The sequence below is a fragment of the Cyprinus carpio genome, chromosome A5 (genome assembly GCF_018340385.1).
Source record: "Cyprinus carpio isolate SPL01 chromosome A5, ASM1834038v1, whole genome shotgun sequence".
NCBI classification, from domain to species: Eukaryota; Metazoa; Chordata; class Actinopteri; order Cypriniformes; family Cyprinidae; genus Cyprinus; species Cyprinus carpio.
This window is the reverse complement of record NC_056576.1, coordinates 24565321-24580604: the sequence shown is the minus strand read 5'-3', so window position 1 is coordinate 24580604 and position 15284 is coordinate 24565321. Positions and strand designations below refer to the sequence as shown.

The following is a 15284-nucleotide window of genomic DNA, read 5'->3' as shown; positions in this document are numbered from 1 at the left end:
CAAATGTGCGCACACACACAGCTCTTTTTCCTTGTGTCAACAATGAATCATTTATACATGTTTTAACATAATTTATTCATAACTAACGTAGACTAGACCACTTGGAAGTTGGAATAAAGAAATAAAATAAGTCCTCTGTAACATCGTAACATCTCAGCACTCTAAATATAGGCATAGGCTCATTTAGCCTATAAATAGACCAACGCACCAATAAAAAAACGAGTCTTTTTAACAAAATAAGTTAAGTTAAATTTTAAATTAAGATGGGTATTTGGCAATAAAGAAGTTAAAGATAAAGATCCGACAGATTGCTTCGCCAGCAGCTGACATTTAATAAAAGAATTAATGCCAATATTAGCGTAAATACTCTGTCAACATTATGAATTTAAGACTCAATGAATAATTAGTTATCATTTGAAAAAACCTTTAAGATCACAAAGATTAGGCTAAGCCTACATGTTTTTGTGGAGGAAAATTATTGAATCCACTGTAGATGTCTTCAGCGCGTTCCTGCATGCGCTCACTGATGGTGCGTCATTATTCATTCATTCTTCTCATTATAAACATGGTCAGAACTTTTCCACACCTCAGACTTTGCTTTAGTTGCTGGTGCAACCAAAACATAATCGCCAGAGGCAAGCCTCTGTTACACCTACTCAGCATCCATTTTCGCATCTTTTTCGCGCTAATCGAAACGCATCACTTGCCCGCTCGTTTACCTTGCAAACCGGAGCGCAAGCCCGAGCCCAGCCCGAGCCCGCATAAGATGATATAAAATTAAGCCCGAACCCGACCGAACCCGTCGGGTCCATCGGGTCCCGTCGGGTTCGGGCAAAGATCTTCAGCTCTAGTCTGCCTCCTCCAGGACATTACTACCAACGTCCACACCTTCGCTGTCATTAGCAAGTGGCGGATACAGAACGTCATTAATAGGTGGGCCTGGTGAATATAGAAAATTTCAAAAAGGACCTCTTTGTTTCTCAGTGCTTGCTCTTTTAAAAGCCGTGTCTTTTGTACTCATGACCAGAAATTTTATTCGTTTTGAATATTTGAATAGCATTAACGTATTTTGCACGCATATCGATGCCGCTCTAAGTGGGGTGGGGGGAGGGCGCAGCCGGGCGGGAATTTTTATTCTACATTTAAAGTTATTTAAATTTATATAATGGAGTGGGAAAAAATGCTGTTGATATAAGTGCGATAATTGTAACCTAATGTAAAACAAACAAATAATAAAAAAAAAAATTCTCTCTCTCTCTCGCTTTCGCTCTCTCGCCTTCTCTCTCTCTTGCCGCCCTGGCTGAGCTGCCGCCCTAGGCGGCTGCCTAGTTCGCCTATAGGCACGCGCCGGCCCTGTCTGAAAGTAGAAAGTTGTGAGCGATCCCTTTAATGGTATGGAAAAGTGCACCCTTTTGTGTTCAGCAGAAGAAAGAAAGTCATACTGGTTTAGAACGATGTGAAGGGGAATAAATGGTGATGATAACTTTCAGTTTTGAGTGAATATTCCTTTCATTCTCCTGTTTACCTTCCTCTCAGCAGTCTCAAATGAACAAGACGTGAATATTCTTTCATGGTGTGCATTTAGTGTCTTTTTAATACCCCAAATTCATACAAATGTTGTCAAAGATGACATTTAAGTGCATTTAAGAAAAGATGAGATGAAAACAGATCTATAAAAGGAGATAAATGTCTGACGAGAGACTAAACAGAACTGAGAAAGAAAGGAAATGGAATGAGGGGGAAAAAAGAGAGCTGTCGTTGGTGAGCAAAAGCATATTTCCAGAGACAGATTGTCAAATCCCAGGATTTTTATTAGGACCGTTTACAAGGGCAGACACCTGCTGAACCACACCGCTCACAGAGAGATAGATTGAGGCAGATAAGTGGCATACAGAGGCAGCGAGAAAATGAGAGTCAGACAAACTGAGTCAGTGCAGGAAATAAAGGATACGTACAGACGGAAAATCTCGCCTTCGCTGTCTGTGGGCAGACATCCTGTCAGATTAGCTCTCCATCAGGATGACGAATTATGCTATGGAGACGCACAGCCGGGGGAGTGCCGATGCTCACATCGCCTCAGGAAGACCCTCATCAGGCAGCAATTACTGAGAGGTTGGAGACATATCTTTAACTGCAGTAGAGAGCAGAAATCACAGAAAGACAGGAGTCGTATTTCTAACTAGTGGGAATACAGAAAGAGATGGAAGTACAGGGGATGTACAGGTAGGAGAGAGGAAATGGATGCATACCTCTGATGCTGATGCCACTTTCAGAGCGATAATAGAAATAAATGTAATTGATTGCACATAGAGTAAGACACAGCGAAGTCAGACGTGTAACTACAGGCTACTACAGAGTGTTTGTCTGTGAAGGGAGTAAATGTAGAGGATTCATTAGTTTTCCACATTCTTTGCTGGGATTTTAATGATAATGTCTTGTAGGTTAAATGCTCTGAGAGATTAAACGCCTCATGGAAATCCCAGTGAACTGGACAAAAACAAGTGAAAATCAAGCTTTAACAATAGCTTTTAAATGGCGAAGATAAGCTCACATTTTGTCCAATTCCTTTTTCGCTTTGATGGACCAGGTTACAAAAATCAGTCATTTTTATCTGTCACGTTTGTTTTAACTTCTCTGATAATTCCATTTGTTTACCAGTGCATAGCTGTTAACCATTAGATTGGCAGGAACACAAAAATACTTCAGAACAATTGCTTGGAACGTTTATTGCTGTTTTCCAGTATATTTTGACTTAAATAACACAATTGCATGTTTGAAAAGTGTTTACTGCTTAAAGGGATACTACATCCCAAAATGAATATGTTGTCATTACTCACTTACCCCATGTCGTTCCAAACCCGTAAAAGCTTTGTTCGTCTTCGGAACACAATTTAAGATATTTTGGATGAAAATTGGCTTGAGACTGTCCCATAGACTGCCAAATAAACAACAGTGTCAAGGTCCAGGAAAGTATGAAAAGCATCGTCAGAATAGTCCATCTGCCATCAGTGGTTCAAACCGTAACATTATGAAGTGACGAGAAATACTTTTTGTACACAAAGGAAAACAAAAATAACGACTTTATTCAACATACTTTCCTGGACTTTCCTGGATTTACTTGCCAGTCTATGGGACAGTCTCAAGCCTCTCTGTTTTCATCCAAAATATCTTAAATTGTGTTCCAAAGACGAACAAAGCTTTTATGGGTTTGGAACGACATGGGGGTAAGTGAATAATGACAAAATTTTCATTTTGGGGTGGAGTAACCCTTTAAAGTCTTCTAAAAAAGACTAAAAAGTTTCAATTTGATCTTCAAATTTTTAGATTCAAATTATATCTCCAGTTAAAAATGGCATGTAAATGATAGAAAACTTTACCTCGAGGTAGAGCTGGATAATTAGTCAAAATAAAATCAAAATTTCAATATGGCTTAGTATGATTGTCAAAATACAAAGGCTGCACTGTGTTTATTTACACACATGTAGGTCATGATAACTGTTTTAGCTGTTTAAAACTGAATTTAACTTTAATTAAATTAAATTAAATTAAATTAAAGTTACATTCAGTTTTAAACCGCTAAAACAGTTACAACCCATGATCTGCATAGTTCAGATTCCCCCTACTTTTAAACCCCCAATTTGAGAGATTTCAGAGAAGCCTCAGTCATTTAAATCACTTTAAATCATCATTTAAACATCCCACGGCATGTCATTAACTGCTCCTTCAAATTCATGTGCTTCCTGCTGTGGTCCAGATGTTCACTGGCACATCTGGCACTGGCGCAGGTTCCCTCAGGGAACTCAGGAGACACAGGAAGAGCCAAAATATACCTTGGAATGCAGGAACGCAAGCCATAGATTGAGGCAAAAAAAGACCGTCTTTTGTCTAAATAGAGAATTTCTATTTAGATAGAGGTTTCTGTTGCATTCTCTCTCTGAACTCTTTCAAAGGAAGCTGAAAAGAAGGAGAGATGAGCGGGGAGGAAAAGATGGCTTTAGATAAGAAGAAAGAGATGAATAGAAAGAGGAAGCTTTGCTTCTCCTTGAGGAATAACCCTATATAAGACAATATAAGAACACCCACTTAGATCAGCAGTCTCTCGGATTAAAGAGAGTTTAAAATATCGTGTGTGTGTGTATGTGTGCATGTGTGTGATGTCTGTGGGGAGGGGAAAAAGGCAGTTAGGAGATGTGTATGGTGTACTTAGACGGAAAAGGCTGACAATAGCTGTGTAACAACCCTGTGTGTCTGTAATGGGGCTCCTGGGGTATGGCTGATTACTGTGATCCTCAAATCACTGCTGATGACAGAGAGAGAGAGAGAGCAAAGGTGAGTGTGGGAAGACACTGTTTTAAAGGGATAGTTCACACAAAAATGAACATTCGGTAATCTTTTCTGGACACAAAACGAATGTCCTAGCTGCTGGGTTTTTTTTTTTTCCATACAGTAGGTTTACACTACCATGTTTTCGTCTCTTATGCACATCGAGAGTGCATTATTTGATCAGAAATACTGTATCAGTAATATGTGAAATATGACAATTTAAAATAACTTTTTTATTTGAAGATATTTTAAATATATTTAAAGTCTATTTTTGTAATTTTGTAGAGCTGAATTTTCAGCAGCCATTACTCCAGTCTACAGTGTTATATCCTTTAGAAATCATTCTAATATACTGATTAGGTACTTAAAAAACATTCTTATTATTATTAGTGTTGTAAACAGTTGAGCTGCTTGCTGAATGAAGCTGAGCTACATTCACAAGTCTGTTAGTCTGACTTTTCAAAAAAGAGACCACTACCATTTTAAATAAAGCATGGCTTGATTTGTTAGACTGAAGTAGAACTTTTGCCCCCAGTTTCATAGACAAGGCTTAAGCCTAGTCCCCGACTAAAATGTAAGTCTGAGCTGTTTCAGCTGAAAGAAACTTGCACTGATTGATCTTGAAATGTGTCAGTGCCCTTAGTTTTGTCTCAAGATGCACACCAGTAATGTTTTTTTTTTTATGCCATGTTTATAAAAATGACTTTAAAATCCTAATTGAACTATGGCCTAGTCCTGTCTTAAGCTAAGCCCTGTCTGTGAAACCAGGCCTTGAAGTACATAAATGGACTTATTGAAAGTGGATGGGCACCAGAGACAGCCAAGTTCACTCTTCACTTGTAGGGAAGTCATATAAGTTGGGAACAGATAAATTATGAGAAAATGTTAATTTCTAGGTGGACTTTCCCTTTAATTACAAATCTGGAAGAGAAGTGAGTCAGATCTGGCACAGAGCTCTAGAGATCTTAAAGTCCCTTGAGACATTTACATAGACGCTGAGTGCAAATGCCACCTGATCACTTTCCTCTGCCCTACTCTCCTGTCCTCAAAATGGATTGCATGACTGCCGACCTGTATGTTGTTGTCTAATCTTAACAAGATTGACTCCTCATTATCGCCGGCTTCCCCCGGGATGTCACTCAACAGGGGAGGATGGCATAGACTGAGAGAGAGATGCAGTGGGAATAGAGTGACGGAGAGAAAGAGAGTTATTTGCATAATGACTCTGCTCTTCCTCGCTCCTTGATCTAGTCCTGCGGTGATTCATTTTACTGAGCCCAGCGTGGCTCTTCCTCTACCTCTGATTCTCCTCATTCTCTCTTCTCTCTCTTCAGGAGGTGAGCAAATGTGGGCAGCCGGTGAAGGCAGCTGACCTGGCCTGAGATTGGCAGGAAAGCTATTTAGCTAAGAAATGTCAGGGGCCATTTTGTGTAGTCAACAGCCCACACAGAGGGAGAGGAAATGTGTGTGAAAAACAGAGAAAGGCAGATGAGTGAATGGCATGGCAGCTGAATGCTGTGTGAGGTGTTGGCGGATGGAGTTGAGGGTGGTATATCCTGCTTTGCACCAAACAAACACCAATATTTCAAATGAGTCTGTCCTTTGTCATTAACATGAACAGGTGTATATATGTATCTGTTGAAATTTGTGTTTGCTAGTAAGGATACGCTTTGCTAGTTGCAGACTGCCCACAGAAATCCTTAAAGCTCCACATATTTGCTTTAGAAAGACATATATTCACATTAATTCACAAAGACACATATCTCTTCCCGTTCGCACATTCATTTGTTATTCAGTATTTGATCATGCTTTAGGCTATACATTTTGTTATTTTTGAACCACTAGTGGCACCAAGAGTAAGTGGAAAAATAATGTGTTTTCCAAAGAATAATGTCTTCCGCAACAATGACAAAAATTCCACACACACACACCCCCAAATATCAGCATCAGACTGGATTTGAAAGTGAAAGTGAAGTGACATACAGCCAAGTATGGTGACCCATACTCAGAATTCGTGCTCTGCATTTAACCCATCCAAAGTGCACACACACACACCGTGAACACACACACACCGTGAACACACACCCGGAGCAGTGGGTAGCCATTTATGCTGCGGCGCCCGGGGAGCAGTTGGTGGTTCGGTGCCTTGCTCAAGGGCTCCTCAGTCGTGGTATTGACGGCCTGAGACTCGAACCCACAACCTAAGGGTTAGGAGTCAAACTCTCTAACCACTAGGCCACGACTTCCCCTTGATTTGCAAGCCCTTCATCTCTCAACCTTAATATTTTGGGGGAACCTGCAATACATTTTTTTTCAGGATTCTTTTTATTTAATCTTCAATAGCATGTTACGCTGTCCATTTGGCATTAGCCATTTTGGATTTAGCCATTTATGTCAATGTGTTAACTACATGTACATTACTGTTTAAAGGTTTGGGGTCGGTAAGACTTCTTATGCTCACGAAGGCTGCATTTATTTGATAAAAATACACTAATATTTTGAAGTATTACGACAATTTTAAAATAACTGTATTTGAAAAATGATTCCTGTGATGGTAAAGCGTAATTTTCAGCAGCCATTACTCCATTCTTCAGTGTCACATGATCCTTCAGAAATCACTCTAATATGCTGATTCGGTGCCCATGAAACATTTCTTATTATTATTAATGTTGAAAGCAGGTGTGCTGCTTAATATTTTGGGGGAACCTGCAATACATTTTTTTTCAGGATTCCTAGATTAATAGAAAGTTCAAAAGAACCTGAAAATAGAAAAACAGAAAATAGAAATCCTTTATAACATTATAAATGTATTTATTATCAATTTTTCAATGTAATGCATTCTTGCTGAATTGAAGTATTAATTTATTTTGAAAAAAGAGAAAATCTTACTGACCCCAAACTTTTGAATGGTAGTCTATATGTTACTGTTTATTGTTAATTTGGTGGATATAAATGAAAATTCTTAAATATCAGTATTCTTGTGAAAGCTGTGTGGAAAACATGTTTTCGTTTTCTTTGTGGTTTTGTTTGATGTCACTATATAAATGTTAAATGCTGTTTGTTATGGAGTTTTTGGTGGGAAGTCTTGGGTGTTTGTTCAGTGTTTGGGGTGTTTGTCGGGGCAGTGTGAGCTGTGACTGAATCCACTCAGGCTGGATGAAAGAGCTCAGTCACAGTACATGGGCTGTCTATCCTCTCATTAGGGATGAGGGGGCCAGGAACGCATAGAAGTGTGTGTGTGTGTGTGTGTGTGTGTGTGTGTGTGTGTGTGTGTGTGTGTGTGTGTGTAAACTCTATATCAGTATGAGCAAGGGAAGTGCAGGTGGGTGCACATCAGAAGTCTCTCTCTTTCTATCTCTCTTTTCTCTTCTCCCCTGAAGTGATGAAAGCTTGTTTTATACAAAGACCCCCTTTCAGCAGCCAGACAGCAGCTTCACAGAGAACACTTATCCTCAATTTCTTTTCCCCATCCCTTGCTTCGTTTGTTTTTCGGTCTGAAGTGTCAGAGGTGAATCAGAGGTGTCCTGGCAGGTGAGGATGTCACACTCAGGAAGAGCAGCATTGTGCAAAAAAAGAGCTTATACTGTGCAGACTTCTGAATGTAAAAACAGTTAAATAATTCAGCTCATTAATGTTTTTTTTTTCTTTTATGTTCACCTTTAAAAGCATTACTGTGATCCTGGAGTGAGAAAAATAGATGTGTGTGATAGGCAGATTGATTAAAGGGCTCACCAATTAGACAGCTTATTTATTTTAGAACACAGAAGATGTGAAGCTAAGATGCTTACCACACTACATGCAGACATACATGGTTGCTATATTTTCGGGACAGGGCCAGACAGGTTTTAATTTCTTATTCACACTCTGAAACTGTAAGAGAATCAAGCACAGACACATCACAGCGATGTTGTTAAATATAACAGACGTACTTAACAGTCATTGGTGTTGTCTGGCTGTGTGTGTGTGTGTGTGTGTGTGTGTGTGTGTGTGTGTGTGTGTGTGTGTGTGTGTGTGTGTGTGTGTGTGTGTGTGTGTGTGTGTGTGAATGGTCCCTGCTATAGCAGATCACACTCTGGCATATAGGAAGCATGTTACATGTGGTAGTGATGGAGAGGAAGTGAGAAAGTGAACATTCACCTACATCTGCCACATTTTAGGTTTTACAAACTTAACTTAAATTCACAATAAAAAACGTATTCCATTAACTGATGGAATGTTAATAAACCAGCATATTGAAGTACTAATATCTGTTTTGAACCATTGTTATACTGATAACCACCAAAAACAGGCGTTGACAAAAAATTAAAAAAAACAATAAAAACCAACAAGGTAACACACATTTAAATTTTCAGCAGCCATTACAGTCTTCAGAAATCATTTTAATATTTTAATATGTTATATTGTTATAGCGTAATATTTTTGTGAAATCCCTGATACATTTTTAAGGATTCTTTGAATATAGATTTTAAAAGAAATTTATTTGAAATTGAAAACTTTTGTAACATTATAAAATTCTTTGCTGTCATTCTTGTTGAATCAAATTATCGGTTTAAAAAAAAAAGAAAAAATTACACATATATTACCATTCAAATATATGGGGTCAGTTAAGATGTACTAATGCATTTTTTAAAGCTTCCTTTTTTCCATTTTACTCCAGAATATATCTGTTCCACTATCTACTTTGTCTCCTTTCTTGTACTTGCCCTGCTTTGTGTACAAAAATTTGGAGGTCATAGTCCATATTTTTCAAGGCATAATTTGTTGTTGTTTTTTCTTCCTTTTTGTCCCTTTTTGCTCCATATAGGGGACACTCCACAAAGGATGAGATCTGCTCAGTATCCAACCCCTGCGGAATTGGATGCCTATGCTAAAAAGGTTGCCAACAATCCACTCACCATCAAGATCTTCCCCAACAGCGTCAAAGTCCCTCAGTGGAACCACGTTCGCCGCACAGTCAACGGACTTGACACCGCTGGCCCCCGATATAGTCCCTACCCCTCCTCTCAGGCCACTGCCAAAACCGGTCTCCTTGCCATCGTTAAAGTGCCCCTAGTCAAGGGTGTCATCAAGGACTTCAACGGCACACGGGCACGTCTGCACCCGGAGGTGATTATGAATGCTGCCGGCACCCCTTATGCAGCCACCTCGGCCAGCACTTTAAACCTGCACCACCCATCACAGGGCCCTCCGAGAGTGTCCCAGAATCCGCAGGGGCTTCCTCCACACCCTCAGAATCTCCAAACTTTGCAACAGCCTGGGCCTCCACACCAAGGACTCGGACACCGACCTTCCTCCTCCATGCCACAGCAGCCCCAGGGCCTTTCGAGGCCCCAGACTCTGTCCCACACGCCTTCTTTAGGCCACCCTGGTGCCCACCAACCTTCAGCAATCCTGCTTCCTCAGCAGCACCTACAGAACCCCTGTCCTCGGAAGTTATCGGTTGCAGATGCCCCTCCTAACGTGACTGTTTCTACCTCAACCATTCCATTGTCCATGGCTGGAGGGCTCCACCAGGGACGTCAGGCAGACTTAAACAGCATAGTGCACCAGATCAGCCAGTTCTGCCAGGCTAGGGCTCAGGGAGCCAGTGCCACGTCAATGTGTGAAGGGCAGATCGCCAACCCCAGTCCCATTAGCCGAAATCTACTCATCAACGGCAGTTCTCGAGTCTCGGTGCATGCGGGAAACCCTAATGCACTTGCTCCTGGCCTCATGCATCCATCGTTTGCTATTGGACCTCCTGATAAAGTGACTGCTTCTGCACCAGTGAGTGCGATGCCTTCGCATAACATGGCTTCAATGAACCACGTGTATCACAGCGATATAAAACAACAGCAACTACAGCATCAAAGCCATCAACCACAGCAAAATCCCCAACAGCCGCAGATGAGGTCCTGGACTCAGCATCAGCTCGCTCACCTACAGCACGTCTCGGAAGGGGGCAGACACCCCTGCAAACCCCCGAATCGTGACCCTTGCCTCCCTCGCAAGGGCATTACCTATCCCCCAGAAATGGGCATGGGGCAGCCTTATGCCATGAAACCCTCCAGCCCCTCGCCACCACTTGCTAACAACACCATCAATGCAATGCCCCCAGGCACGGTGACACACTACACCAATGGGCAGTACTACCACCAGCCGCCAATGTGGGGTAGTATTCTTCCCACACCGAACAGCGACAGTTCCGGCTCACAGGACCTCCCGGTGCCCTTCCATGGCACAGGCAATACCAACCCCACCCCAGTGATGGACTGTGCCCCCATGGGAGGAGCGGCCCATTACCAATTAGTAGGGGGTGCATTAATAGGGCAGACTAATCTGATGCAAACGGCAGATTGCATGGGAGGGGACTTCCAGACGCCCTGCTTCCGAGATCAGAATCTCATCCTGATGGGGAAAATGCACAGGCCACCCGCTATGGGCCGGGTAGTGGTCCCCGCCTCCGAGACGCAAGGCCAGCACCCAGGGTACAGATAAGCTTCAGCCCACAAGCCTCAGACACAGTCTCTCCTCAGTGAAGTCAGCCACACACGCTTGTCCTCGGCACCTCCTGTTAGTCTTAATGAAATTACATTACGAGAGGAACTAAATAAGCTCATAATCTCAAGGATGATTGTTGATGAAAATAAACAACAATACAAACATGTCTAATGAAGAGCAGAGTTTTATGTTCTTAATCTTGCAAGTGATCAATTTTTTTTTTCTTTTTACAAGTGTTTTTTCAAGGCACTAAAGGGAATTTTGTTTTGTTTTGTTTTTTCATCCAATTCTGTCTTGTCTATCTCTAGGTGTCCTGGATCTCAAGCGCTCCTGGGTTATTTATGAATGTCTTTCTTGTGTTAGTGCTTACTTCATTAAAGGTGTCTTGTGAAATAGATCACTTCTAAACTAAGGGGCACCAGACCTTCTGTTCATTGGACAACCAACATGCTTTCATTTGAGAGATCTTTGTTTTGAGCCCGTCTTAAAACATCAAAAAGGCTGACAGACTCAAAGCACTTCCCTCTTCAGCGTGACACATTCTTCATCCTTTTTTTTTTCTCTTTCATTCTTCAGTTTCTGAGCTATGTGGGAATATGCCAGTCACTGGTCCCTTCAGACTGTTCCTAAGTGAAAGCTCTTGTCATGTGTTCCTGTAACACAGGGTACCTGTTTTTCTAAATGTTTAGAAATCAAATGGATTTGTTAGGCTTTATGGATTTATGTGTGACATTTGAACTGCTTTAGGCTTGTGAAAGGTTGAAACATCAACTCGTTTTGCTAGACGCTTTGTGAGCAGCAGGAAACTTAAATGACAGGAACCGCATACATATATAAAACCTCTTTTACAGTCTTTCAGTGATGCAACAAATCAGGTGTCATTTTGCATTCTGAGTCACAAATGTGAGTGAAGTTTTGTATAATGATTGTGAAGGATTCTGTCTTTTCTCTTTAATGCTGTAAAGGCCAAAGCAGAAGAGCCACAGATGTTTTAATGTTAAAGCTGTGCCATTTTTGTTTTACCTGATCATTATACTCTATTTATTTCTTAACATATGAGAAACTACTACTTGAATTGTATAGATGAGTTGTGCAGTTTCAGGTGGGTCATATGTGGTATAGCTGTAAGTGGGTTTGCAGGACTAAACATACTACTGAAGGTGGTGTCTGTAGGCTTGTTGCTAATATTATAATGTAGAAACTATCTATGTACCAAATCAAGGGTTTATGATCCTGCGTTTTCTATAATAATGTTAAGTAGGAGTTGCTACTGATTCTTTTGTGAAGTGTGCTTGAATTGCCCAAATTGATCACTTGCAAGATCATTTGTGGTTAAATTGAAGACTTTTTAAACAAAAAAAAAAAAGTCAAAAGGTGAAACAGCAGGTGAATTGATTATTTTATTGTACACTGGCTTATCTACTGTACTGCTGTAACTTTAAAGAAGTGTAATAACTGTTTATGAATGTGGCTGCATATGGATATGGGTTCACAGATTTATTTGGTGTGCATGTGATGAGCGCAGGTGTGTGTGCTGGTGGGTCAGTTTGTCTTGACTCACGGTTGGTTTGCCTCCCCTCAACAGTCCTCATGAAGCCTTAAGTATTTGGTCCTTGGACTTTCCTTTGACAAACAAGCATGATTATAATAAAGGTATAATGAATTCTGATTTTGAAAAAAATAGACTATAAAGGAACAGCATTTTTCCTTGTTTATTTTTATTAACTTGAGCTTTTGTTGAATAGAAAAGCAGTTCTTTAGAATTACTTTATAATGTAAACAAAGAAATAAAGAATATTTTATCATCGTTGTTTTATAGCTGTGTGTAGCTCTGGGCTGTAACAAAATCTTTTTATTCCATGTTTCAAAGCTTCAGTTTTCCAATTTGTGCTATTTATAAATCTGAACTAGATTTTTTCCTCATTATTTAAATCTTTTTTTTTTTTGTTTGTTTCTTTTTTTCTTTTGCAATTGCTGTTAAATGGAGGAAGCTTCTAGAAGCCTTTCTCGTATCTGTCACTCTGTGGCTGTCCATTGAATGCGTGGGAAGAATCTGAAGAGTGTGAGAGTTGTGCTACTCTCTGTTTTACCAGGTTTTTTTTTTTTTTTTTTTTTTTTTTTTTTTTTTTTTTTTTAATATTGTAATAATAAAATAAAGTTTATGCTAATTTATGCTTTCACATATGACTCAATTTCAGTTGATTGCTCAAAACCCCCCCAAAAAAAATTGCTAAACCTTCACCCTTGAACTGCTCAACCTGTGTATACCCTCATAAAACCTACAGTAGTCAACATTTGAAGTGGAGCAAAAAAGTTGATCAAAGTTGTCCTAAGACAAGAACGGGTATTGTTTTGGTTTTAGGATAACTTTGAAGAAAGGTTTTGATCCACTTGAAATGTTGACTACTATAGTCTTCAAGGACATTTTTGACAGTGATCTTGTTTTAAGAATCTGTTTCCTCAAGCAGTGTCTGCTCATCCGGGTTTTAAATATAATGCTTTGACTGCTGGCAGCTATATTGCAGGAAATACCAGACCATCCCAAACTAAAGACATCAAAGCAAACAGTCAAATATAAATGAGTTGACATTGATGTCTAAAGTGGGAAAAATATTTAATGGTCGCAAAATCACTTTGGTGATGAAAGAATGTATCTTATTGGTGGTTCTTGTGGTTATTGAGCAGAGCTGTTTACTCTTGCATGTTCAAATTGGGGTAAAGCAAACCAACTTAACCTTTGCTGCTGAGACATCTAAATCACTGAACAGATTCTGAGGGATTGTCTGGTGACAAGATCTGCTAATTATTTCACACGGCCAGTATGTAACTTAAAATGAAACGGTCTGCACATCTGACTCTGGCCATGGATTTAAACATGAAGAATGCACAGTTCGACTTTACAGTTTTGCATAGTCCATTTAATTTTATTCAGAATGTATTTGTATATCACTTAACAATATAAATCCTTAACAAATTTAGAAGGCTTATACATGCGAGTTACTAAATGGGTAGTTACTGTTGAGCAAAACAACATTCAGTAGTTTCTGAGAATACAGAGTTTGTGCACAGTTGAACTGAATAATTGTTAAAATGCCACGATGAGATAAAGACCCTAAAGGTGATTTCTAGAGAACCTCTTCTCATTCAAAAGAAAGCGAGTTCTTATTCAGGACTAGAAAGTCAACATTTAGAGGGAAAACAGCTTTCACTCCGAGAAAGGCCCTTGCTGTCTCAGTTACGCATGATTGCAGCTTGTTTTATTCAATGACTCTATTTATTAAAGGGATACAGCGCTGGAAGTGATCCAGACCAGGCAGGTCACTGCATTTAAGCCGTCTGGTGCGGATGTAAATTTTAGTTTAGTTATTCACGATTCTGGGGTCAAAGCATTTCAGCTCTGCAGTGAAGTAATAGCCGGGGGTATTACCCATCTATCACTGAACCTTAATGAACGGTGCGCTACTGGCCAGTAAAACAGGTAAAGAATGACATAGTGGACACATCATAGTAGCAATAAGTATATTTTTTATAGTGTCAGGACCTTATTTGCATCATACTGTGATGCTCGTCAGATGTAGGTCTCTGTTGTGACACGTCAGTCACAAGCAGCACCACGCTAAACCACAAGAGGGCGATATACACAAAGTTTTGCATGCTACCCCTAAAATCAGTCCAAGATGAGTTTTCATTAATTACATTGTTATGCATTAAAAGTAAACTGAATATGCAAATATATCACATGATTCCAATTACTCATAATCACTGAGAAGATAAATGTTCTGAAATAAAAGATGTCTATAGGCAGCAATGAAGCTTTGTACAGTTACAGAAGGTGTCTGGGGGTCATTCTCATTATGCAGTAGATTTTGACGTCGTCGTTATATGTCTCAACTCTTATAAGTTTTTTGTTTGTAACCTGATATATAGAAAAGTTTGAATGACTGAAGAGACATGAAACGTTTAGTTTTGAGTGTTTTTAAATGTAAAAAAATAAATAATTAAATAAATAATATAATAGGTAGCCTACTTGGGGTACTTTTGTGTTTTGGATGTTTGTGTTATACTGTAATGAATAAATGATTAAACACAATTTATAATATCCATATTTTAAATATGGAAATCATATTAGTTTTGCTTTTAAGTGAACATTGAGGTGAATAAGCCTATTACATACTGTTATTTATTTATTTGTTTGTTTTAATTATTTAGTGTTTTAGTGGACACATTACCAACAATTCTTAATTTTCCAATAAAAACATTAGTATCATCAAAATTTCAAAAGATGATTCAAATATGTCAAAATATATATAAAATTAGAATAAACAAAAATACAAAACATAACAAAAAAAATTCAAAAAAAAAAAAAAAAAGACAAAATACAAAAATGTAATTACCATTATGTTCTTTTTTCCTGGCACAGCGTGTCAAAATATATATATATATATATATATATATACAGTACAGACCAAAAGTTTGGAAAC

General features: G+C 39.3%; 1 protein-coding gene across 2 annotated transcripts in view; it reads left to right on the top strand.

The window, feature by feature from the left end:
- The window catches only part of LOC109084585 (protein FAM222B-like), a 47617-nt gene extending 35012 nt beyond the window's left edge, over window positions 1-12605 (top strand). For both annotated transcript variants that reach the window (XM_042757346.1, XM_042757345.1), the window contains exon 3: window positions 9128-12605. In XM_042757346.1, the coding sequence (XP_042613280.1) occupies window positions 9128-10800 (1673 nt within the window). In that variant the 3' untranslated portion in view covers window positions 10801-12605. The remainder of the gene's footprint in view (window positions 1-9127) is intronic.
- Window positions 12606-15284: the final 2679 nt, after the last annotated feature.